We start from the raw sequence: 25,890 nt of genomic DNA, 5'->3' as shown, positions 1-25,890 counted from the left end.
TCCCTATTTGGAGCTTGCCTCACTCATGCCTGTATCGTAAAAAGCGTGTTCACACCAGGCGAACGGTCAATTGAGTCTATTGAGCCCACTGCCAGCAAGCAGTCGGTGCTTATGGCAACAGCAAGCCAATGAGAACTCGCTAGCGCGCCAGTTTCAGCCTGCGCGCGTTCTGTGAACTAGTTCGTGGAGCAGTGAACGTTACGACTCAAAAAAGGTGAACTCTGTATAGAAAACATCGGCTGAAAACGAAAAAGTCAACTCATAAAAAAAAATTACCTCCGGGGATTCAAACTCCTGTCTTGCAAAACACTTGCAACAACATACTTAGCGCTGCAGACCACTAGCCGCTTTTTTTTATTGCCTGATTGGCGAAAACACAGCACGCACTGCTCAGTACACAAATTAGTAGCTCCAGCCACCAATCGGCTGAAGGGAGCGGCTTAAAACATCTTAAATTGCGCTAGAACATCCAGAATAGGCAACCACTCATGTTTATACGGCATGACTAGATAAACTTCTTATAAGCAACGCTTTCAATGAAGTACTCTCGCACTGTGCGAGTATCCTCTTCGGCATTTCGAACCGCCATGCGAGTTTTCCACATAGAATGCAGACTAAGTACCATGAACATATAATAGGGCACACCTCCATCATTCTTTGCGGGCAAAAAGCGAATGCCATATGGCGTTAATGGTGTGTCTTTTTTCAGGGTTCGTTGGAGGATGTCCCAGCGAAACACTGCATCCCAACAGTTCAGAAAGATGTGCTCAATTGTTTCCAGCTTTTGGCTTAATCTACAGTTAAGTGTCCATGGGTGTACATATAGTTATTTTTCCTGCAGCCAGGGTTTCACCGGAAGCGTGCCGCTATGAAGTTTAAAGAAGAAAGATTTACCAGATGAACGTACTCGCATTCGTTTCACTCTTTTAGAACATGTTTTCCTGAACCCACAGCATATAACTGACGATAAACCGGAACAGGCAGACACACACCAATCCTATCTTTGTACAAACGTTTCCGCGGGACACTACTCAAATACTACGAGGAAAACCTAACCCTTAAAATCCTAAAAGCATCCACAACTTCGCGCAAGAACCCACACACACGTACACATCGCACTTCAGAAGTTGAGACTACATAGTCTGGAATAACATCACGTAGTCCGACTTGTACCACAGTACGTATAAAGCAATCTCTCTGATCTCAGAAACATAAACCTACCAACTATTTGTCGGATAAACAAATGTGCCCGTCCAAATCCACCACTTTTCAACGAGCGAAGCAAATTAGTTCGACTCATGCGCTCCCATCTTGAGCCCCACAAAAACGCCGCAAACACTCTGAGCAGCTTTTGTATGTTCCTTCTTGACATACAAATCGCCTGTATGACGTACCAACCCTGGCAACAGCAAACACATTAGATACTGATGCACGGGCAAACATTGGCAGTTCGCTTCCCCCTTCCACCCTCCCCCCCCTTTCAGTTAATTTCTCTCTAACTCTATTAGTTTCTCCGTCCCAGTACACTCTAGCGTCCTGGTAGTTTTCAAGTGGGATGCCCAGATACCTGGCCGGAGTTGTCGTCCAAGGCATGTTCTTGAAAAACACTGGCCTACTTTGGCAGTCACCATGCCAAAATCCTATGCACTTGTTCCAGTTAACTGCACTGGCGGACAACTCGCAAAATCGCTTGAGATCGTTCACCACCTCACCCACACTTTTCCTATCACTACAAAAAAAAAAAGGGATGTCATCGGCATAAGACAAAATTTTAACTTCACTGCAGTGCAAACTGAATCCATTTATATTTCCATTTTGAAGAATCTTTAAACAAAAGGGTTCAAGATAAATCGCAAACAACAACGGACTCAAGGCGCACCCCTGCCTGAACGACGACAGTATATCAAAACTTTGTCCCACTTTTTTGTTTACAATAGCACTAGTGGAGCACTGAGTGTACGACATCTTTACACCTTCGAGGATGACGGATCCTACGTTAACGTGTTCTAACACTGAGAAGAGAAGGTTATGCGCAACACGGTCAAAGGCCTTCTGCATATCAATTTGGATCATCGCCACGTGGCCCCCTAGGGCGTCGCAACGCTCTAATACACTTCTTGCTACATGAATATTAGTAAAAATAGATCGTCCCTGAATTCCACATGTTTGATGGGTTCCAAGACTTGTTTTTATTACTCCTTGCAATCGTCTAGCCAAAACCTTCATGAAAATTTTGTAATCAACATTCGTTAAGCTGATTGGCCGATACGTCTCTACCGCAAACAGCTTTTCAGGATCATCAGTTTTAGGAATTAACACAATATGGCTATTCCGGAACGAAGGCGGTGTACTCTTGGTTTCATATGCTTCCTGCTGGCGGGGCAAATATAACGTATATAATGTAAAACAAGTTTACACTTTTATTTAGTTTGAGCATTTCAAGCCGCTTAGGTGACTATTCGTTGTATTGCGCTCGTGCAATAAGCGTCCCACAAGTTTCCACATTATCTCACGTCTAGTCATTGCATTTCTTATACGAAAAAGTGTTCGCAGCGAAGTCGTGCTGTTGGCCGCGGTGCTTGTTCGCCAAGCGGGAAGAAGTGCTTCCTTAACCCTAGTTTTACACTGTAGGGTAAATGTTGCAGTTGTTTTTATTTCTTTAGTACCTATATTGACTTTGCTGAATCTTCTCCCGCCTTCAAGTGGCCTTAGATATTCCTACTGGCGTACCAGTCAGCGAAGCGTCGCATGCGCGCTTGTGCAGTGCTTGTGTGAAGCGACCTTGACTTTGAGCTAGATACATTGTACAAACTAACAAAGTAAAGAAAGGCACATTCTTCAATTAACAAACGTGTCCTGGCTTCGTTTCAACTAAGCGAACGAATTCCGACCACCCGTCGGCGGCCGGCGGACGAAACGCTGGGCCGACTGACTCTGTACGAAGGCCGGAGAACCGTGCAGTAGCGCAGCCAATTGCCAGCTCATCTTCCACTGACGCCGCACGAAAACGCCACAGAAAATGAGCGAGGATGCAGAGAGGAGGACAGCATTTCCGAATTTATTTTTATACTGAATAAATTGGCGTAAGCGCGCTCACAGTGGTCGAAACGGTGCTCCGGACTACAATTTGCGCTCGTAATCCCGCAGTGTTTACAAATCACTTCAGTGTCCCTTTAAGATACCCAATTAAGGATCCCGACGTATTGACGGTGTCTGACTTCAAACTCAACTTTGTCGAGGTTTTTGTGACCAACACGTTTCGGGCAACTAGTTTTCACCAAAGATCCACTGCGTGTGCGGGCACTGAAAATACACGAATACTTGTTCGAGCTATGAGGAAGGTTCTGTTCTTCTCCAATTCGTCAGATTTTACTGATTCACACCTCAATTGTGACCACGATCACTTCTTTCTTTAAGCAGCCTGTTACCTATTTTTCGCGTTTATGATCATCATCATTGCTTACTTGTGCTGGCATTGAGTGCGTTTGCCGCATAAAAGGCTTCCGCCTCAGTGCTGTTACAGCTACCAGCGCCTTCATCTGAATTTTCCTTTAAAGTACCACGTAATTATTCATTACAATAAATCTTGAAGGAAGAATGAACCACCGTGTTTGATTCTAATCCACCCTAATACTTCTGAAATTAATCTATTCTACCTTAATTCCTCTCAAGAGACCAACCGCGGCGGCTCAACGGCTAGGGCGTTGTGCTGCCCAGCTCAAGGATGCCACTTCCCTTCCCGGCCCTTGTGGCCGCTTTACTGGTGGAGCTGAAAAGTGAAAACGCCAGTGAGTTCGAGATTTCGGCGCACGTAAAGATCCCAAGGAGGTCAAAATGTATCCGGAGCCCTCTACCGCAGCCGCCTTATCTCCTGTGTAGCGACGCCGACACTAAACCTCACAATCAATCAATCAATCAATCAATCAATCAATCAATCAATCAATCAATCAATCAATCAATCAATCAATCAATCAATCAATCAATCAATCAATCAATCAATCAATCAATCAATCAATCAATCAATTAATCAATCAATCAATCAATCAGTCAATTCAGCTCATTACACATTTTTTTCCTTCATCCCTTTTAACACTTCCATCGCAAATATCATAAATTACCGCATCATATCAATATTAAGGTGGCAGTATGTGGTCGCCAATTCGCATCAGCGTGGCTAGCTGTTCTCTACCCCAAACATTAGGTCGGTCAGTGGCGAAGGAAACGTCCTTGTTTTTAATCATGAATGAACCATAATTCGTGCTTTGTTGTCCTTATAGCGGGTTTATGTTGCTACCATTTGTGTTGACGCCGACAACGAAGACGGTTTTTCCCGTTTCGTGAGATATTTGGGGTTTTCACCTTTACAGAGAGGGTCAGCAGTAAGGATGTAAACACCTCAGCAGCCCTCAGAGCTAACTTAAAAAAAAAACAGGGAAACTTGCACTCCTGTGCGAGAGTTGAATGATGTAGCTGTTGTAGAGGAGCATTGGCGGACACAAGTTCAAGTGTCAGTATCATTATTTATTCGCATAGTTTCGGTGCTAGTAACCGTCGTCATATGCACAAAAGAGGTTCTCGTCTTCTTCGCGGCTTGTGGTAGATGCAAATTCATCCTCAGCATTGTATACTAATAACACCTCTTCCTCATCAACTCGAGGCGCCGGTGGCGAGATCTGCTAGCCGTCTTGGGAAGGAGTGGCACACTCGTAGCCATGTCTCCAACTATTTTGGATGGCTTCTAGAGAATGCAGTGGTCGCGGTTACCTCTGCAAGCCGGATGTGCGTACGCGCTCTAACTTCCGCATACGCTTGACGACACGAGGGCGTGCGAACGAGAGCTATGGCATGCCTTTTTCGTTCAGAGAAAGTGTTGCCACTGTTACGGCGAACGCTGGAGTTTTTCTTCTAAAGCCACGGCGTGAGCCACGGACTTGGCGGTCGCCGCGAGCCGCGCACTCACAAGCGCTCGGCATTTTCTTGCTCCTCGGGGTTCTTGCCAGTTTTTTTAACACGAAAGTGTTTCATGCCGGGGTACAGCAAGACCTCACCGACGTCATATCCGTCACGGAAATGACATCGCCCCTGAAACAGAGGCGCAAAGTTTCGAGCTCACGGTCACTCTGCCCTCAAGGGGAGATGTGAGATGCACTGACAACTTGGATATGAACTCACGCCAATTTAGATCTAAGAACGCGCCCTATGCCCTTCCCTACAACCATATCCGTTCAGATGGGGCCGCTGCCGAGAACACGTGAAGCGAAATAGTGCGTCGCGACGCTAATCATCGCCGATAGTTGGCGCTACTGCTGCGGCAGCGATGGTCCCGCGTAATAAAAGCTGTAAACGACGCGGGTTGGCGAATGTGGCGCTCATTGCTGCTTTGGTGCCCCGAGAGACGCCAGCGGGAAGAGGAACGCGTTTCCGCATTGACGGTTTAAGCTGCGAACTCGGCCTCTTGCGTTTCAGGGCCTGATCTCATCACAACGCAACCGTCTGCGTATACAGGCCACGGAGCAGGACCGAAGTAGTCGCACCTTTGCCGAAGTAACCCGCCAGCAGGACTTCGGTGTCCAAGCACACCCACAAGACAGTTGCAGACCCGCAAATCATGCTCCTTTCGCTGCAGAGGACCATGACCTCACCAAACGATTCGCTGACAACCAGTTCGGTTTCGTTAGTACGGTTTGCGAGCGCGTGTGGTTTCATTCGGGCATACGCAGTGCTCCGGCCCGTGCAATCCAGTATTTAATGTTGGTAAGTCTGGCGGTGCCATTCCGATGAAATATAAATAGCGATGAGCAAGTTCATATCAGTGCACAATCAACATTGAACTTCTCCTGTGAAGGCGCATTCCACTTTCGTGTTTTACCGATTCCTATGAAATAGGAATTAGCCACATTTCTTCTGACATGACGCACTCTTATCATTTGCTCCTATCTCTGTGTCTGCACCATTTCCTGTGAAGTAGCCATTGATTTCACGCTTTCAGTGCGGAAATGGTCAAGGCGCCGCTTGCCATTGGCTGACCTTGCCTTTTCTCTTCCCCTATTACCCTCCTCCATCTCTTCTCGGGCAATGTATGAATGATTAGACGCCTCCACTTCTGGAGGCCTTTGGCCGCGAATCGGTTGAAGAGCCGCCGGTGGCGCCTCTCTCGACATCGGGAGACAGCACGTGGCTCCTGCTTGACCTTGGCCGATCTTGTGACACATTCGCTACCAGACGTTTCCATGTTTTGCACCTGAAGGAAGAGGCTTCGGGCAAAACAACTGTGGCATAACTAGTAGCAAGGCTGCGAAAACTACGAACACCAAACGAACCCTTAAAATCTGTGTTTTGACCCGGCGCGGTGGCTCAATGGCTAAGGCGTTGCGCTGCTGAGCACGAGGTCACGGGTTCGATTCCCGGCCACGGCGGCCGCTTTTCTGGTGGAGGCGAAAAGAAAAAAAACGCCCATCTGTACGAGATTTCGCCGCACGTTAAAGATCCCCAGGTGGTCAAAACTAATTCGGAGAACTCCACTACGGCGCGCCTCATCGCCTGCGTTGCGTCGGCGCGTTGAACCCTACAATCAATCAAATCAATCAAATCTATGTTTTCCGGCAGTGGAGACAAGTTTTGGGCGATACAATTTTTGCGGATTTCATTCTGGGCTCCAACGGTTGCTAGCGGCTTGTTTCGCCGCATAGGCCAGTTTGGTTGTTGCAGCTACATCGAATGAGAGACTCTCGAGTTGAAATCCAACCGCACTTGAATAAAAAATTGGAAGGACGTGCTGTAATGCGACCGTGAAAGTTTGCTGCCATTATTCCAAACAATAGAGGATGTGTATTTCAGGGAGCCATGAAGAGAAAACAAAAGTTTGGTTCATTCGAAAGATTGCCTCGTTAGAACCATACTGACACCACTATAACACAAACTTCGCTCAAATAAGCTACATAATAAGGAAAAAAAGAGAATGACCATGCGACCCACCAGCTCATTTCCCGCAACAGAACCTATGATGTCACACGAGAATGCTCTGCGATTGGCGGAGGCCGGCAAAAGCAAACGCAAGTTAGGCAGGGCTTACCAGTTTGCATAGTGAGCTATATGCCCGTTAAACATACTGCACATTCCTTTTATGACACTAAGAACGGTGGAGTAAACGGTTGAAGTTCCGAATAAACAAGCAAGCGTGTACGCCAATGCCTACGAAACTAACGCTAGCCGAACTCGACATCTCGCCGTCGCCACCGTCGAGCAGACGAATTTTCGGGTTCGAGGCTCTTCGGGGTCAACGAACCATCCCAGCACGCACAGCCGCGACTTTGCTTGGTATCGTAATCCCTTCACAGGAGGTTGGCCGTCATATCGCAAACCAGCAAAGGTAAAAATAGAAACGAGGGGAGTAAGGAACAGCAAGCAGCGACGAGATAGTGACAGTCGTCGCAGTTTCGGAATGGTGTGGGCTTGCTGCTTTTGTTAGGAGCTCGTTTCCAGTTTACAAGCACTGAAAACTTCAGTTTGTTCGAGTACTTTACAATGAAATTTCGTTGCTACGTTTTGAAATGCCCATGTACTACGGGCAAATCGTTGAGGGAGTGCGACATCCCCGCCGGTGAGGAGATCTCCTTTCATGTGCTGCCCAACGACGAACCTCGGCGAAGCAAGTGGCTACGTTTTGTGAACTTTGCAAACGGAGGAGAAAGAGAGCTGAAGGAAGTACGAGTGTGCTCGCTTCATTATAGAGGAAGTGATTACGGCAGGGACCCCCCTTACATTAGCTCACTCCTGGAACATGCTGGCGCTCGTCGCCGACTTCGTCAAATCGCCGTCAAAGCGCTCTGACCTTGGGGGAAAAAATGCCGTACACACCGCGCATTGACGCTCGTATCTTTCTGGTGGAAGCAGAGGGCTCGCGCGAACGGCTTTTCATTCACAACACCGGCCAACTGGCATAAGCGATACTGCTACTGAAATTGAACTATTATTAACGGTAATAAAAATACGGCACATACGTACCAGTCTGTATTCGTCCGTCGCGACGGGGCTGACGAGGCAGCGGTGCCGACGGCTGGGCGTTCGTCTGTTGTGGCTATCGCGGAATGGTCGGTTTCCGGTCCATCCGCGTATCCCACAACTCCTGCCGCTCGTCCACTTAGAAGCACTGAGCGTTCGAGTGATGTGAGGCTGTTAAATGCAAGCCCGAGCTTCTCGGCGAGAGTTTTGTTCTCCGGATCAGGCGATTCCATGACTAGGGCTGCGGGTGCACTAGGCTTTACTAGTATTTTTAAAATGGCCGCCGTCTCGGTTTGATTCCCGCGTGTGGGTGCTATATGGAGTCGACATACTAAGTATCTGTTTCATGGACCGGCTCGTATGACGCCATTGTTCACGTCACGAAATGTGCAATTTAGCGGGAGATTTAAAATTTTGGCTTAAATTGCCTTATTTCTCACTGAATAAAGCATCATTTGCTTCCGGGAAAACGCTTAGGGTACTAGGAAACACCTAATCTTTCGAATAAAACAAACTTGTTTTCTCTTCATGGCTTCTTTCATAACCCCTGAATTCTTTCTTCTTTTATTGGTTCATCGACAAACGGCGGCAGAAAATATGGCGGGAGAAAGTACGTCAGGCTTTAATTTTCTTTTTTTTTTGCTAAAACCACAGTGTGCTCCGAGGATGCTGGGCGGTCTCCGCGAGGCACGCGCTCACGAGCGCTCGGAATTTTCTATGCATTTTTTTTCAACGCCGAACTTACAGCCAGGGTCAGTAGCCCCGCTGTTAAAAACGCAGGCAAAGCCTCGACTCAAATTTATTTTTATCCAAATCATGCAATTTAAAATTTCCGCTCAATCATTCGCAAACTTTTGTATCCTTCTTAGGACGATATGTAACTTCAGACGGCCTTATGAGATAAGTATGATTGTGAGATTTTGGGTCGATGTAATTTGAACTACGAGCAGAGCGCAATCGACTATGATCTCACACCACCTAAACGAGTCCTACGAACAGATTTACTGTGTTTCCAATATTTCCATTTTTCGGGGAACCACTGTGCAAAAACAAAAATCGACAGTTTTCAAATCTATTATTTTTGGTGGAAAGGTTTTCGATATAGTAGAAAGTAAAGAGGTTTTATTTAACTGAATGTTAGTGCTTTTAAAAATTAGTCAGACGAAAAACAGTAGCTTCTTTTCTAAGGTATCGTGTAAAAAAACAACAATAAGTTGAAATATTCGGTAAGAATGAAAGTTTCCGGTTACTATAATCATTATCATATGAAACCGTGACCCTCTTCACATTTTACATCTCTGAATTTAGCACACACACACACGCACACAAACACTTTTAAGCAGGTCATGCATATACGATGAACGGTTTATTTAAAACAACATTGATCGAAATAAACACCCTGTCGGGGCGTTCTTTTTCTATATGTACCCTTGCAAGGCTACCTACACATAGTATTATGAAAGCGCTATTTGTGCTATTTGGCTTGTTTGATGTGCTGATTCATACAGTTTCAAAATGTTTATTTATAGGGATGTTGTAGTAAAAGAGTTCAGTGAACGTTTTGTGGTCGCTTGCTTTTTCTAGCATATCATAGATGCATGCTATATTGGGATAATTTGTTCTGACTGGTCCCAACCGATAGCCTCAAGTACAATGTGAGTTAAGTGACTACAGTGCACCATGTGAAGACACTGCCGACACTCGACTGGGAAGAACTTGTTGCTGAGAGCGTTGGTTTAGGCTTAAGAACAAGATAAGTAGCGCAGATAAACGATACACAAGAACTAGGGCACAGCTTGGCGCTACTCTTCGAAGAGTTTATGACCAAAAAAATTAGAAACATTCTTACTGGAAAAGGCATTATTCAGATAATTTTTTTTCTTGAGGCACGTTGGTATGCGTATGATGTGGTGCTCGTTGCGCATGCCTGTATGTAGGGAAAGATGTACCACGTTAGCCTTTGCTATTACACAGTTGGACGTTCTCAGTAACAAAGTGGCCGGTAAAATGCCACCCACATAGGTGACGAAATGGCTTAATAATTGTTGTACGCTGTTAAGAAAATCTAGTGATTTTTTTAACCCAGCGGTTCTCAAACGGGACCCGCGGACCACAAGTGGTCCGCGAGGATATTTAAGGGGTCCGCGAAACCCTCCCCAAACTTTTCAACCGCCCCATTTGTTTTTCCTTCTTGCTAAAGTATGCTGGAAACGCAAAAAAGTGGCTTCGCAACGTGACGTTTTATTTATGGCATAGCTAGTGTAGTGTAGCCTATGATTTAACGTCGGCTTTTTCAGATTTGCCATTTCTGCGGAAATGCCAGCCATTCAGAGGTAGCTTGTATATGTATGGTGACAATTATCTGCAAGAGCAGCTTGTTTGACAAAATGACACGCATCAATATGAAAGTGCTACACAAAAGGAGAGCATTGATAAGTAGGTTGGGGACTTTCTCTACAAGTGCCAATTTTTAGAAATTACGTCCCGGATGAAAATAGTTCTTTGCGGTGTTCCCCATCACTCTGGAAGCCCGGTAGGGGTCCCCGACCCACTCATGATTGAGAACCGCTGTGTTAACCTAATAATAATGTCCACTGGGAATAGGAACATTTTTCAAGAGTTGCAAGTGTAGCGCCTTTCTGTGTCCTCTATCTCGTGTGCCGTTCTATTTGTGCTACTTTACATGTTTCCCTCGCCAGATGTTAACCAACCCTCATTGCACTAGATTTTCTTCCCCTCAGAACTTGTTGCCCAAGGTAAGACCTAATTATGGCAAATTTAGTCTACTTCTTTCTCCTGTTTCTTCTTGGAATGATGTACCAGTGCGAATAAAGGTACTTAGCTCACTTCAACCATTCAAAACAAAATTGAAGATGTTCTTAGTCACTCACCACTTACTCCCAGAAATATTATACTTGTGTGACATTTTTTCCATGCTCTATCTGTTGTCAATTGATTTCAACATTCCCATTTTTTTCTACGATATCTTGTATTTTGCATTAATACCCTGTTGTTAAACGATGTGTGATAAGATTTGTATAACGTCTGCAACACCTCCGGGTTGTTTTGGGCTCAAAACGTGTTATCTCCAAAACAACTAGCACAGGAGGCCCTGCCCGCGGTTTAGAAGCCTTGGGACCTCGTCCCGTTAATTTACCCCAATGTTAATACACTCTTGTAGTTCCGTGAATAAATTTTGACGGGAATTTGAATGTTCTTAGAAACGTTCGACTCGAGTAAGGCTCACTTTAAATAGATGACATCAACCAGTCCATTTCAGAGCAACAGAATCACCGGCTAGGTACAACTAGGTGTTTACATTTTTTCTCTAACTTTCTCGACCATTGCAATTGGTAATTTATAAAGCCTCATCGGCTCCCAGGAGACAATAGAAAGCGACAAAAAATAATTTTACCCTTTCGCGTATCCTCTTGGTGCCTGCCTCCTCGAAGGGACACAAGGAAAGCTCAACAGTAAATTGTGCCTCATTATTTCTGGCTTACGATTTCTGACTGTTATGACAAAGCCCCACACTGTTTTAATGTTGTCATCCGAAACCCACGTTTTGTTGCAAACGATTAAGTCAGCTGAGAAAGATGAACACTTTGCCTTTGGTAGTCGAGTTTTGAAAGCGCGGGCCTCGAAAAGTTGACACGGTGTTGGTTAGCCCGTACAGACTTACGCTTTTTTCGTTTAAGCCGCACGCATCGGCATCAACAGGCAGTTCCTTCCTCGCGAAGCCCTGGTAGACGATTTCTGTTGTCGTAATGTAAGAAAAAATACTGGCTTGAAAATGAAGGTTGCCTAAACAGACTTGCAAGGACTAACTCTGTTCACGTTTGGCTTCGACAAACTCCCGCAGTTTTTCTCCGGCAACTCGGTTCTCCTCGTGAAGCCCTCCTTCAGCCAAACCATTGGAGACTGCATCTTTTAATCTTGCTATAATTTCTTAAAGCTTCACACTGTAGTGAATTATTAATAAATCACACAAAATTAGGCTACTGAAACTTTCGTTGCGGTTCGTGTTTCGGTTGGCACGTTCAATATCTCCTATGTTAAACCTCAAGTGAGGGGTCAAATAATAAATCCATTTGTTTTAGTTTGGTGCACCGTTCTGTCCCTAGCGCAGGACTGTCTTTCACAATAAATTTGCACTATCGCATTCTATTCTTCACATTCTCCACGCGTTATAGGTTTAAAATATAGTGTTCAATACGCCGGAGCAAACCCTGGGCTTGGAGGCAGATTATAGTGGAGGGCTCCGGATTAATCTTGACTGGCTGGGTAAGTTCCGTGTGAACGGGAGGCTTGACACACAAGCATTTTTGCTTTTGGCCTCCATGTCTGGCCAGGATCAAACTTTTTGTTGACCATTCACTGCTTTTCATGGTATTCATGGCAAAGTATAACTTCCATTTGTCTAGTCTAATCTGGAGCATACAAGGACAAGCATTCCAGCAACATACAAGCAGAGACATGAGCCATAAAACAAAATATCTCAGAATCGAGTCTTTTGTTGACCATTTTATGCTCTTTCTGGCGTCCTTACGAAAGCATAACATCCATATGTTTTATCCAAACTTGAGCCATCAGGATCTGCTTCATAACAACATACAAACGCCATAGCGCATATGTAATACAGCAAATAATCTCAGAATCTAGGCCTTTTTGGGCATGTGCTATGTTACATGGCGTTCTTGAGAAAGTATAACTAACATTTGCGTTCTCTAAAATAAAGCCGACCTCGCCCAACTCCGCAATGATATACAAGAGCCAGAAAGCACGAGCAATACAGGAAAATATCTCACAATCCCAGACTTTTGTTTACATGCACTGCTTTTTCTGGTGTCCTTGGGAAAGTATACCTTCGATGTGTCTTGCCTACACTGAAATAAACCTGGACTAGCTCGCAACATCACACAAAAACATACAGCACGCAATACAATACAGCGATACAACGAAAGATATTGCTACGTTTTGTGGCGTACGTGGGCATGATTTAACATCAGATTGTCGTGTCTCGAGAAGTATTATTGTAAGATTTCTGTCGATATCACTAGCTATTATTTAGGCGTACTAGACCACATTCGCAAGCCCGCCAAATGGTGTCCACTTCAGAAAGCTTGTCATGATTTCCTTATCTTGAGTTAGTTGCTAATGATTGCGGCGAAAGAAGAATCAACGGTTGCGAATTCTTTGCCTTCAAGAGACAGGGCTTCAGATATTTTAAGGGAAACAAGACCTCTGTAAGAAGAATGAATATTCGTGCTTTTAACGTTTAGCCCCATGACAAAACTAAAGGCAGTAAAATTATTTCGCGAAGTGTCTTGTAAAAGTAAAAAAAATAGCCGAAGCTTTTAAGACCATCAAATGACTTCGCAAATACCCCTCTGGTTCTCATCTTTTGGAGTGATCATTGGCGCGTTTCACATGCCCTAGTTTATACCAACATACAGTAATACCTTTATTAAGATAATTCTTTTTATAACGAATAATTTAGTTGCACAACTCTGGGGACCTCCAATAAGATTTCTTAGCCCTGTTTAAATTTAAGGGATCTTGCGGTCCTATTAAAAAAATACAAGCTGATAAATTTTATTTGCAAGACTATTACCCGAGTCAAGAAAACCTAAAACCAGCGTCTTAAGCACTCTAAATGACCACTGCTAGCCGCAAAAACGCGCAGAGAGCATTTTTATGCAGCTTATCTGGCCCACAAGGCAGAAGTACAAGGTTCAGCACCCTTTCCAACTATCACCTTCCCGTTTTCGGCCGGAGCGCAACTCTTCGGAGTCGTCAGGCCGGTAAGCAACCGACTTCTGCAATTTTTGTAACTTGACAGCCACTGTTGGCTAGAACACGTGGTTCGTTTTCCGCCTGCTTTGGTTGGGCCTTCCTGTTTTGCAGAGGCAGTAACGAGATAAAGCCTCTCTATATAGGATGCTTGGCTACGCGTAAGGCGAGCTGGACCTTCTCCAACCATTGAGGTGCAAAGCTTTGGGCCAGGAAGTTTTTGCGTAGCTTCAACACGAACTTTGGCCTAAACGGGTCAAGCCAATTCTGTAACCCGGAGTACTTGCATCTCTTGGAAGGCTGCTACCGAGGTATGTACGCACGGGAGACATTTACAGCAGCTAAAGCTACCACGGAACGATCACGTCCATTCTAGCTCAAACCATGCTGAAAGTAAAACAGAGTGTGCCTGTGTGCCGAACTACCAGTCTGACGGGTCAATATTTTCGCATTTATGTTCACGGGACGAATGTGTTGGACGAGTAAATATTCATAAACCAGCCTCAGTAATTCAAGTTTTCCCTATATTTTAAAACAAAATTCTGTATAGAGCATAGAAAAAACTGGTAGAATCGCCGTACTTTTCTAGCCAACACTCTCCTTTCATGACACAAAGGAGCAAAAGAATGCATTCTAATATACGTCAAAGTTTGTTTTTATTAACGTATGCTTCGCTATGACACCCAGAATATACCCCATTATGTTTAATATACGCGCAAACAAATTTTACTAATGGAGTCATGAACTGCAAAAAGAGCAGTTTTACCGGTGGTTACGAGCGCTTTAAGGAAAGTTTGTGCGTACGTTGTAAAGGAAATCGCCGAAGGGCTGGCTGAAGGGCTTTTCAGTTAATTCTATCTTTCAGAAAACAGCTCATACGACGGGACTAAGCAAATGAACACACACCACAGGCAGTGTGCTGTGTTTTCTCACTTACTCCGGCATCTGCGCTGCTTTCTAAAAGTTATAAATACAGCTTAAGAATCTGACCAAATATTTTTCAATCAAACTTTAAAGTAACCCTCTTCAATGTAATGGATTACAGCCTATATGTTACTGGAATAGAACAAACCTGGAGCATTTTTTCTGCATAGGTGCGTTAATCACTCGCATCGTTCGCCTAAACATTTGCTTTATTATACAACAAAAGATCAAAGTGTTCCTCTTTGTTTGCAGTGAGGTGCCACGCCATCATGAGGAAAATTCTGACGCTGATGACAGTCCTGGCAGCAGCACTGTTTCAAGACTGTTTTGGCCTCACAGAGAAGGAACGAAAATTCGCGACAGCGAACAATGATTTCGCCTTCGCCCTCCTCAAAACTATTCCAAGCTACGGAAGTAAGAACGTCTTCTTCTCTCCATACAGTCTTTCCGCCGCTCTGGGTATGACATATTTAGGTGCCCGCGAATCGACACAGTTTCAGTTGTCTAAAGTACTCGGCTATGCAAATTATGGTCTGCATGCTCCTGATGTTGAGGAGTTGTTTGCCATGCAAACCAGCCGCCTCCAAGGCGAAGCTGCCCAGGTTGGCCTCGACATGGCGAACGGGCTCGCAGTTCAAGAGGATTTCCGGATTCTTGAAACGTACTATGCTGCAGTTAACCGAAGCTTCAACGCTCACCTCTTGGGGCTTGACTTCGCCCAGAATGGTCAGCAGGCGGTGGACACTATCAACGCGTGGGTGAAGCAGGCGACGCATGATAAGGTCGAGAAGCTGTTTGAGGAGCCTCTTGATACCGACACGAGGCTAGTATTGCTGAACGCCATCGTCTTCAAGGGACTGTGGGAAATCCAGTTCAAACGCGAGCTCACCACAAAACGTATGTTTTACAATGGTGGCGGGGACCGCACAGAGGTGGATTTGATGAACCTGCTCGTGAAGACGAACTATGTATTGGACGCGAGTCTTCAGGCCCATGTCGTAGAGCTGCCCTACCGTGGCGTTGACTATAGCATGGTCATCATGCTGCCTGTGTCTGATAGGAACAGCCTGCAAGCTCTCAAGGAATTTCTTACGTTTGCCTCGTTTGATGCCGTCGTTTCTTCGCTGAGGAACACAACCATCGACTTCTACCTTCCCAAGTGAGTATCTCTACGAAAGAACCACTCTAAACTTCTCTTTTTATTTTTAACAGCTAAGTACATTACGGTCTTACGTTTTCAGCCACACGTTTCCAGAAACTGTTTGAAAACTTGAAGGTCGCTTGTTTTATCGTCAGCCAAACATATTTATACCCAAAAGGTGACGAGAAAAAATGTAATACCGCTATGGTACTTTAAGGCTGAATGGTCATAGACAACTCCGTCACCAAGCAAAGCATGGTGGTATATTCTCCCTAAAAACGAGTTCCCAGAAAACAAAAAGTCAAACAGGCGAACCGCTCTCCCAGGACAGATAATTGGTGTATAATTTTGCACTTTGATGTCTTAGTTCAATCGCACGAGCGCGCAACCAAATGCGTGATTAAAACACAAGAACGTTCGTTTGCCTGGGTTTAGTACTGAAGCTATTGATGCTCTGTTTTGGTTTTAAAAACCGTCATCGATTTCTTTATTATACAAATGAGGAACATAAGACACCGTCGTCGTTCTGGGTCGCACGGTGACAACTTTCTGAGGGGGCATTTATCATGCACACCTAGAAAGCCACCGTCAAGCCATACGGAGTTTTTCAATCACCGCGATTATTCAGTTTCGGTGAAGAAATACCAATTCCCATCACTATTAACTCTTCTCACCGGTTCAAAGTTGGATGGAAATGAAAATCTAAACACCGGAAATTGCTCCCTACAAATTATCAAAAACGTTTCGTTACAAATAAATGCGCTGCATGCGTATTTTAAGAGTAAACTGGGGCAATTATTATAAAACTATTTAATAAAATACCATCGTCAGTACCCATAAAAGCACAGTCACATAGTGCTTTGTTAGCACCAAAGAATGCTCCAAAAAATTGTGAACAATCTCATAAGCTATGAAGGGAACCGTACACAACTTTCCGCTTAAATGATGGGCAAGGTGTGAACAATTGCTGAAGAAAAAGTCGTTCTGTCAAACGCAAAGAATGAGACCAGCTTTCATATTGTGGAGGAAACTGCACACCAAGCAGCTGTTCCTGTCGAGCTCAGCCCTACACAGGCTCAGCTGTGGTTAGCAACTCTGCATGCAGCCAGTGAGTGTGTCCTCCCCGCTATTTATTTAAACGTTTGATTGCAATTGTGCTTTATGTGTTGCACCTTTGCAGGTTAAAAGTAGTGCCCCACACGGACCCACAAAGGGGCCCCTACTTCACTGTTTATGCATTTGTCGGTAGAAAGCGAGGTCAGCAGATAAACAATTCAGCTGCACCATCTCTTTAAATATCTACCAATCTGGTTGCTACCGGCGAACTACCAAAACAACAAATAAAGGATACTTATTGTGGTTGCGGGAGGTTTCCGTAGCAGTAGCTCAGTGGCTGAGAAGCTGTGCTATAGAGTCTAAGAACGCAGGTTGGGTTCCGGTCCGCGGCGGGTGCTTTTTAGATGGACGAGAAAGGTCGAAAACGTTCCTGTGCCGAGATTTAAGCTCACTTAAAAGGTCCCCAGGTGGTGAGAAATATTCCGGAGCCCTCTAGTGCATCGCGCTTATAGTACAGGTGTGGCATCCGCGTCAATAAATAAATAAATAAATAAATAAATAAATAAATAAATAAATAAATAAATAAATAAATAAATAAATAAATAAATAAATAAATATCGTAGATTCACCTTATCAATGCACCAACCAACTAATCAACACATCAGTTGCGGGATGTGATCTAAACGTACTTTATTTCAAATGTAATCATTTCTCGCAGGTTCGACCTGGAGAGCCAGATGAACCTCAGGAGCGACTTGATCAAACTTGGCCTGAAAAGAATTTTCGACGAACCTTTTTCCTACACCGACCTTTCGGGCATCACGGGAACCACAGACCTGGTCGTGTCCGACGTAGTTCAGCGGGCTGTCCTCAAGGTCGACGAAGATGGAGCCGAAGTGGCGGACGGTTCTGGCGTTAATGTGATCTCTCGTGGGGAGGTGGAACCCCCCACAGTAATCGTAAACCGTCCGTTTCTATTCTTTATTCGCAACCGAAGTACGAAGGAGATTTTCTTCGCCGGAGAAGTCAACAAGCTCTGAGTGTAATATTCGAGGCGGTGCTCTGAGCGTTTTTTGTAGGAGGAAGAGTTATGGATACAAAATTTTGTTTATCTTCAAATCGACGTTGTTTTGAGAAGTAGCTTCTTTATTCTGCATTTTTAGGAAAGCCGTAAAAAAGCAAAAGAGTGCCCTTTTTTTTCTTGTAGAAAATAACAGATGACAGTGAAACACCCACTACAATATACGGCGATTGAGCATATGCTGATGCATGATTTGGTAGCTCTTACAAGAGCGATATTAATAGAGGCCGTCAACTCTGAATAAATGAACTGGCTATACTGAACACACGCAGAAGAGTTTCCGCCCTGTTTACTAGGAGATTGTACTGCTAACATAGAACTTCTTTGTCATTACTCCTGCAGCATGCGATTTGACCTCGGTGTGAATTTCGCTGTAGTCAGTCATGAGACCATAAGTAGGACGGTTGCTGCTCCCTCTAGGGAAAGCGCGAAGCGATGTCGGAGCACATTGGCAGTGTTCATATTCCTCCGCGTGCAAAGTGTACGCCTCTACCCGCACTTACATCTGTGGTAACAATGCCCGTAGTAAAAAATGTGCTGTATTGTTTTCTCAGCAATTCTTGGAGGGATGTGATGTAAGGCGCCACGAGTTAGATGAGAAAGAACGATATTTTACATGGCGAAAAAAATTTGACTGAGATTCGCAATTTTTTCTACGTCCAGGAAACAGATGCACTGCGATTAGACATGTGCACGCTATATTCTAAAGTGTTGCGGCATCTCGCACGTAACGTTATTTGCCTTGGAAGGTATGTTTAAAAATTACGTGTAGTAAGACGTCTCTGCCGTAAACACAATGCCTGCCCAGCAAAGAGCAGAAGTGTGGCGGGAGGTATTAAGGGGAAAGGCCTAAGTTTCCCATTTTGCGAAGAACCGCTTGCGTTGTTACCCCTACAGGAAGGGGAGGCACCTATGAAGAGTTAATAAAAATCTCATTTAATTTCGCGTGGTGTGGTAGTCTCCAGAGTAGGTGTCGAGTGCCCTACCACTGCGCTGTCTCCGCTCGGCCTTTAGTTCGTAAAATGATATTCCTACGTCACGCATTTTCAGCCAAAAAACTGCCGGCCAGGCGTTGACTTTGCAGATATACTAAAAATACAAAATATTGAAGGCTGCCAAACAAGTGCGGTATTCCGTTTTTGCTACACTGAATCTAATACACTTTTGGGAGTAATATGATAGTGTACACGAAATTATCACAGGGTGTAAACTATTGCTGGTGCACGAAATTGTGTGTTCATTGCCATCGAATCCACGTCGGAGTGTCTCGCACCCTGGTAACCTCGCCAAATAAGGTACAGACCCAAAATTATAACAAGGCTACATGATAAGCCGTTTAGAGTTTGCACTGACAGGAAGCACACAACATGTGTCGCAATAGGAAAGTTTTCAGCGGTGGAGCGAAAGTTGACGGTGCTGTTTCGCTCATTGGCGTTCTGACCGAGGTGTGTGATTGCACGAAAATCTGGAGCTTTCAGCTTGTGATTGGCTCGATTCACAAAACTAGGAATATCAAACGTGAAAGTTCTAGAATAGTGCATGTGTTGTTGTTCGCTAACGTGATGGCAAGTGAGTAGGACAGGTGCATGTGTTGTTGTTCGCTAACGTGATGGCAAGTGAGTAGGACAGGTGCACACTGCAGCTCATAACTCTGAAGATTGGAAAACTGTGGCGTTCACCACATGCTTGTGGAAGTAATTCGCTCAACAGGACTACCATACAAAAGAAATTGAATAAATGCAAGCACGATGGCGCAGCCATGGAGTCTGCCCACGTAGCTCCCGTAAAATGACGAAGAAACAAAAGGTAGGAAAGAAGCGAAAATATAATATGCAGTGACGACTTCGATGGTAAGTAGCTTCACCAAAGTACCAAGTAAGTACATTCGCCTTCAAAGCAGATAAGAATAACTGAGGGACCTAAGGAATTTTAACTTAGAAACTGTTTAGAAGCTCGCAATGTCCCTTGGTGATGCCCGTCACGATTGAGGAAGGTACACCTCTGGGCCAACATATGGCATCAGTGCATCGACAGCTGTCACACCAGATAAAAGTACCCCGCTACGCCGAGAGGTGGCGCCACCGCCTAAACGGGACTGCGCAGTAAGCAGTAAACTTGTGCAGACGTGCTTTTCTGGCGCTCCGACAACAGCGTGTTTCTACAGTGAAGGACAGCGGAACGGCAGAGGCAGCGGAGGATAGCCGAAGCTGAGTATTTACCTGCACGGTTCTTTCTCGTTGTGTCGTGTTTTTCAGCCGATGACGTGTAGAAAGCTGGTACAGTGTGGTAGCTGTCCGCGGTAAGTAGAAGCAGAGGAGTTTCAGCCGGATGGCGGCGAGACAGACGAAGGGGCAGGTACGTGTCGTTTATGCTTAGTGGTGTCGCGGCTAGAACGTGTAGAAGCGGATAACTCGGGGTTAGCAAAGCGGGTTGCAGAACTAGAGGCAGCGCTAAGTAACGAACGCGACGAACGGAGGGCCGTTGGGGGAAAGTTAGAAGCAGCTGGGAGGAAGCTAAAAAAGAGCGTCATTTCGCCAACAAATGACGAAAACCTGGGCCCATGCTGTGAATCGGAGGCATGCACCGAGGTGACACACGGGGTGGAAGCAACAAAACACAAAAGCTACTCCCACGTGCTGCAAGATGAGCTAGCAAAACCAGTTGATAAGCCGGGTACCAGTAAAGAGCAGCACGTGGCAGAAGATAGCGTGGTAATCATTGCGGGAGATTCTAACATGAAGAGGAGCAGCGCTGCCATAGTGGAAAGGGTAAAGGGGATAAGCGTGTGAAGGTGGGGTGCATCCCCGGTCAAACGATGCAGACGCTGATGACTCGAGCAAACGGGCAGCAGGCCTTGTCCAGTAAAGCTAGAAACCTTGTGGTGATTACCGCGGGGCTTAACGAAGTTCAAGGGAGAGGAGGGAAAACTTGGCCAGGAGATAGCGAAAGGGGTAAAGGACCTGCGGGCAACGGCCCCAAGTGTGTTTATTGCAGTCTGCACCGTGCCGGAGGTGACAAATCCGGGCGTGCACACCGAACGGGCAGTACTCGCTGCTAACAGCGAGATCGTGAGGCAAGACAGGGAACTTGGGCTTGAAGTGATAGAAGTGAACAGGGTAGTGGGAAGCATTGGACATGGTCATGAGTCAAAGACAATCCCCGCAACGACGCCGAAGGAGATCAAGGAAGAGAAGGAGGAAGACGAGAGATCGATGCGGGGGCGGAGGAAGAGACCCGGCTCACGAAGAGCGAAGCCTGGGGTGACCCAACCCAAGACACCGACGTCGCCACAAAACCCTGGGCGGGAGCAGCCCGATGACGCTTCGGCTCCGGTCTCCCGACGTCATGAGTATGAGTAAGAGTATGAGTCATACTAATGAGTATGAGTATGGGTCTCCTGACATCATATTGTCATAAGTAACCCCCCGAACTGGTATGTGCCGAAACCCCCGAATGTGTATGCGCCGAAACGTCCCAAAGAGTATGTGCCAGTCAGAAAGGTAAGAAGTGCGCAAAAAGGGAAATGAACATCGAGACGAGAAGAAGACGAGGAACGAGGCAAGCGTTGTGAGAAGGAAAAAGAGAAGACCAGGCGACGGTCCTGGAACCGACCCCAGCGTCATCGGGGCCTGACTACGCCTCAGGCCTACCAACACGTTCCAGGCTGTGATCCTGGAAGAAGACCCCGCGGCAACGCACCGTCGCCGACTACAGGCACGAGAACCAGCTGTTCTACAGGCGGGGACGCTCGGGCTACGCTGCGACGCCAGTTTCACATCACAACTTGGGCTACGCTCCCTTGGCTGTTGGAGGCGTCGGCTGGGCCCTCTTCCTGCAATCCTCCTGCAATCCTCCAATGGAAGATGAAATCAATAAATACCCAGACAAAAACTGGGATTACGACGAAATCATTGCGTTCATGAAGGGTAAGATGAATGAAGTAAAGCAACAAAACCAATGGAAAGGGAAGAGGAAGCCGAGAAGTTGTTGGACTAAGGAAATAAAAGATGCTATTGACCAGAGAAGAAAGGCGTCGAGAGAGAAGCAGAAGGATCTGGTGTGGAACCGGAGGCAGTGAAGGAGACATGGGATATCTACCGGGGGAAAACGTAGTAGTGCAGAAAATGGTGCAAGCAAAGATGAAGCAGAAAAGCTAACAATGGATGGCAGAAATACGGAAGAAGGACAAAAGCGCATCCGTGAAGTTTTAGAACAATATACAATTATTAAGCTCAAAAAACCATACACATCAAAAATTCGTGATTGATGAGGAGGGGAAACATTTAGGAAAGCATGCGTTGGCGCAAATTCATCGAGTGATTAGTGAAAAGTTTGGGACAATAGTAGTAGGGAAGCCTGAACCGACAACATCAGCGCCACAAAAGACTCCGGAAAGGGAAATAAGTTTGAGCAACCTTGATTAGAAGAGCAGCGCAAAAGGTTTCCCCCAGACAGCGGCGGGCCCGGACGGAATGCCAATGCAACTGATAAACCTGCTTGGACCTAAAAGTAACGAGTCATTTATGAGGGCAATAGATAAGGTGATAGAAACTGAACAAACACCAGAGGACCAGCTAGAAACTAGGATGAATTTAATATATAAACGCAGAGGAGACAAAGCCAGTATTGATTCATACAGACCCATCACGGTAACGTCAGTGGTGTATAGATTCGTAATGCAGGCTATAAAATATGAAATACAAGCTTGCATGGAAGAAAATAAAATACTTGGGGAACTGCAGAATAAATTTAGACAAGACAGGTGATTGGATGACAATTTGTTCGTGATAACGTAATGCATTGAAATTGCTAAAGCACAGAATACACCATTATGGATTACGTTTTTGCACATTAAATGGGCATATGACTACATAAACAGAGAGCGGCTGTGGAGAATGCTGAACCTCAAGGGATTAGAACACGAGTTAATACAGTTCCTTATAGCAATCTATAAAGACAATAGAGTGCACCTTACATGGGAAGAAGAAATGCGCCCAGCAGGTCAACATCCATGTGGGATTGAAACAGATATGCCCTTTGAGCCCAATACTGTTCCCGCACTACATGGCAGGGTTAGAAAAGAAAATTCCCCGCATTTACCCGAGGGGAAGAATGTGAAAGTGCGAATGCAGGAGTTGAATTTGCGCGGTTCGGTAATGTTCGCGAAAGAGAGATCGCACACACACACACACATAACTACAAAGAAAGAAAGATGCATTTATTCACAGACACCTATTTGTGTTGTCGTTCTACTTGATTGCTAGAGCGTATCTCAGCTTTGAAATTTCGTGTCACTACTCCTTTAAGCGGGTGCATTAGCCCTTCTCACGCCCGATTCCTGGCCAATCCCCCACGTGGGTATGTGCCATGCACAGACACCTATTTGTGTTGTCGTTGTACTTCATTGCTAGAGCGGATCTCAGCTTTGAAATTTCGTGTCAGTACTCCTTTAAGCGGGTGCATTAGCCCTTCTCACGCCCGATTCCTGGCCAATCCCCCACGTGGGTATGTGCCATGTCAGCGGCCAGGCAGCGCGCGCCCATCTCCCCCCGTTGCCAAGGAAGACGAGGAGATTCCTGGCCAATCCCCCACGTGGGTATGTGCCATGTCAGCGGCCAGGCAGCGCGCGCCCATCTCCCCCCGTTGCTAAGGAAGACGAGGAGCGCGCGCACACGCAGCTGTTGCTATGCGGACGGCGGCGGAATGCGGACGGCGGCGGCCGCTTCAGGCTCGCTTAAGAAGTGCATTCGCACTTAAAACTGGAAGAAAGTCAAGTAGGGTTTAGCCTAACCCCTATGTTGCAAGGCGAAGTGGTACAACAGCGTATTCTGGGAATGTTAAACGCAGACGACATTGTTCCTTTGGCTGATAACCAGACCGATATGCAACGGATAATAAATATTAGCGCCAGGAAGCCACCGACCTCGTGTTAAATTTTAGTGAAGAAAAATCAGGAACAATGGTTTTCAATGACGCTACCACTGACGCAGTATCTACCTAGGAAGGCGAATTACCTAGAGTGAAGGAATATAAATATTCGGGAGTGCGGATAAAAGAAGGGAATAACTACTTAAGAAATCACGAGGAGCAACTTAGAGTTAAGGTAAAGCGGAACGCAGCTGTAATGAAGCATAGAGCTCTGTGGGGGTATAACAAATATGAAGTAGTAAGAGGAATGTGGAAAGGAGTAATGGTTCCGGGTCTCACGTTTGCGAATGCTGTACTCTGCTTAAAATCAGACGTTCCATCAGGCCTTGAAGTAAACCAGAGAACGGTAGGACGTTTGGCCTTAGGCGCGCATGGAAAAACAACTAACGAAGCAGTTCAGGGAGATATGGGCTGGGCGTCGTTTGAAGTTAGAGAAGCTCAGAGTAAAATATGCTTTGAGATGATGTTGAGGGCAATGGATAAACGAAGGTGGGCAGCTAAGGTTTTTAGGTACCTATACTTGAAAAGCGTGGACACGCAGTGGTTAAGAAAGACTAGAAGGCTAATGATAAAATACGGAAAGAACAGTGGGGAATGCAAAACAGCCAAGGTACCCAAAACAGAGGCAAGGCAGATTGAAACGAATAAATGGAGGGAAAAAATGGAAGCTAAAACGTCGTTAGAGATGTACAGGGCTGAGAAGATGAACATCAGAAAGGAAAATTTCTACGATAATTCCCAGGGCAGTGCTTTGCTTTTTGAGGCTAGAGCAGGTTGCCTGCGAACTAAGAGTTTTGTGGGTAAGTATTCACAAAATGATGGGGTATGCGTGGTCTGCGGAAAAGAAACAGAAACTGTGCGGCACATCGTGTTAGAATGTGAGGGTATCCATCCAAATCTACATGAAGGGAATATTGGGCTTTCAGAAGCCCTAGGATTTAAGGGTATCACAGAGGAAGTTACCTTCAAGACTGTCGAGGGGACGAAAAGAAGATTAGAATGCTGGTGGACGAAAACCAGAGAGGGGAATATTGCCTAGGACAGTTACCACCTGTAACAGAAAAAAAAGTATTTTGTGCCGAATAAGCTTTTTGTGCCTGCCCTGAGTAGCGCTAGTATTAAACCAAGAGTATAAAACACGTATATTAGTCCTTTTTGGTGAGATGACATCTCATCAACCCGCTACAAAGGGGAAACCAGTAGCAACCATCAATCATCATCATCACCGTCCAGTGCACGATCTCGGTTCGTGCGCCGCGGGAAGCAGCCACGCCCAATGCTTGTATACGCACTGACACATTACTAGACCTCCGTGGGTTACCTTCCAGCGTACATACCGTGGCAGGTGGCATTGTGAGCTATTCCCACCCATGCGCAATGTGGCCGCCAGCGTGCCGCAGTGTCCAAATATCACTGCCGTAGGGAGACGAAAGGTTACCCTACACTCTAGTAACGGGGCCGTACTTTTTCGACCGACCATGCCCACCACCAGCCCCCATCTTTGAACCCTTAAGAAGTGACAAGTAGTGCTGCCGGGACGGTGCCTTTGCCGTCCACTGGGCTTTCTCGGCTAGTGCCCCGGTGCGCGCAGCGCACCACCACCCCATATATATGCCCCAATAAGCTGCCATACCCCCGTATGTAAGCTTTGAGTACGTACACACCACTGCGAGTGGCGTTGTGAGCTACCCCACCTCTTCAGAAGGTGGCTGCGAGCGTGGCGATTTCAGTTGTGCTGTTTCAGCAGATTTCACACGCGTATAACCTAGCTTTCATTGCATCTACTTTGTCAGGGTAAATGACTCCATGGCGGGTTTGAGGTCGCCGTTCTCTCATAATATGGTTAAATGCAATGCAGCTCCAAACAAGGTTTTACAAGGATTTCAGAAATGAATTCTACGATACTATTATGGTTCTGATAAGCGTCTTGGAACTTCGATATTACGCACACAGACTGAGGGAGGGA

General features: G+C 45.7%; 2 protein-coding genes across 2 annotated transcripts; both read left to right on the top strand.

Annotated features, from left to right (window-relative positions):
* Window positions 1-13,946: 13,946 nt before the first annotated feature.
* Window positions 13,947-18,263, top strand: LOC144141298 (iripin-2-like). The gene is made up of 3 exons (XM_077672873.1): window positions 13,947-14,105; window positions 14,971-15,877; window positions 17,634-18,263. The coding sequence occupies exons 2-3, from the start codon at window positions 14,988-14,990 to the stop codon at window positions 17,953-17,955; spliced, it is 1,212 nt and encodes a 403-aa protein (XP_077528999.1). The 5' UTR covers window positions 13,947-14,105; window positions 14,971-14,987; the 3' UTR covers window positions 17,956-18,263.
* Window positions 18,264-20,324: 2,061 nt separating this feature from the next.
* Window positions 20,325-25,186, top strand: LOC144143430 (uncharacterized). The gene is made up of 2 exons (XM_077675187.1): window positions 20,325-20,351; window positions 23,998-25,186. The coding sequence occupies exons 1-2, from the start codon at window positions 20,325-20,327 to the stop codon at window positions 24,961-24,963; spliced, it is 993 nt and encodes a 330-aa protein (XP_077531313.1). The 3' UTR covers window positions 24,964-25,186.
* Window positions 25,187-25,890: the final 704 nt, after the last annotated feature.

This window comes from Haemaphysalis longicornis, unplaced genomic scaffold (genome assembly GCF_048455015.1).
Source record: "Haemaphysalis longicornis isolate Haplotype H1 unplaced genomic scaffold, Haemaphysalis longicornis Haplotype H1 scaffold_6, whole genome shotgun sequence".
NCBI classification, from domain to species: domain Eukaryota; kingdom Metazoa; phylum Arthropoda; class Arachnida; order Ixodida; family Ixodidae; genus Haemaphysalis; species Haemaphysalis longicornis.
The sequence above is the reverse complement of the archived record's forward strand: the minus strand, read 5'-3'. Positions and strand labels throughout refer to the sequence as shown.

Bases quoted from the DNA above. Each gene is read 5' to 3' on its own strand.
- LOC144141298 (XM_077672873.1), top strand. From the start codon at position 14,988: ATGAGGAAAATTCTGACGCTGATGACAGTCCTGGCAGCAGCACTGTTT. The intron at 15,878-17,633 runs GTGAGTATCTCT...CATTTCTCGCAG, and splicing joins ATCGACTTCTACCTTCCCAA to GTTCGACCTGGAGAGCCAGA.
- LOC144143430 (XM_077675187.1), top strand. From the start codon at position 20,325: ATGGCGGCGAGACAGACGAAGGGGCAG. The intron at 20,352-23,997 runs GTACGTGTCGTT...GTATCTACCTAG, and splicing joins CGAGACAGACGAAGGGGCAG to GAAGGCGAATTACCTAGAGT.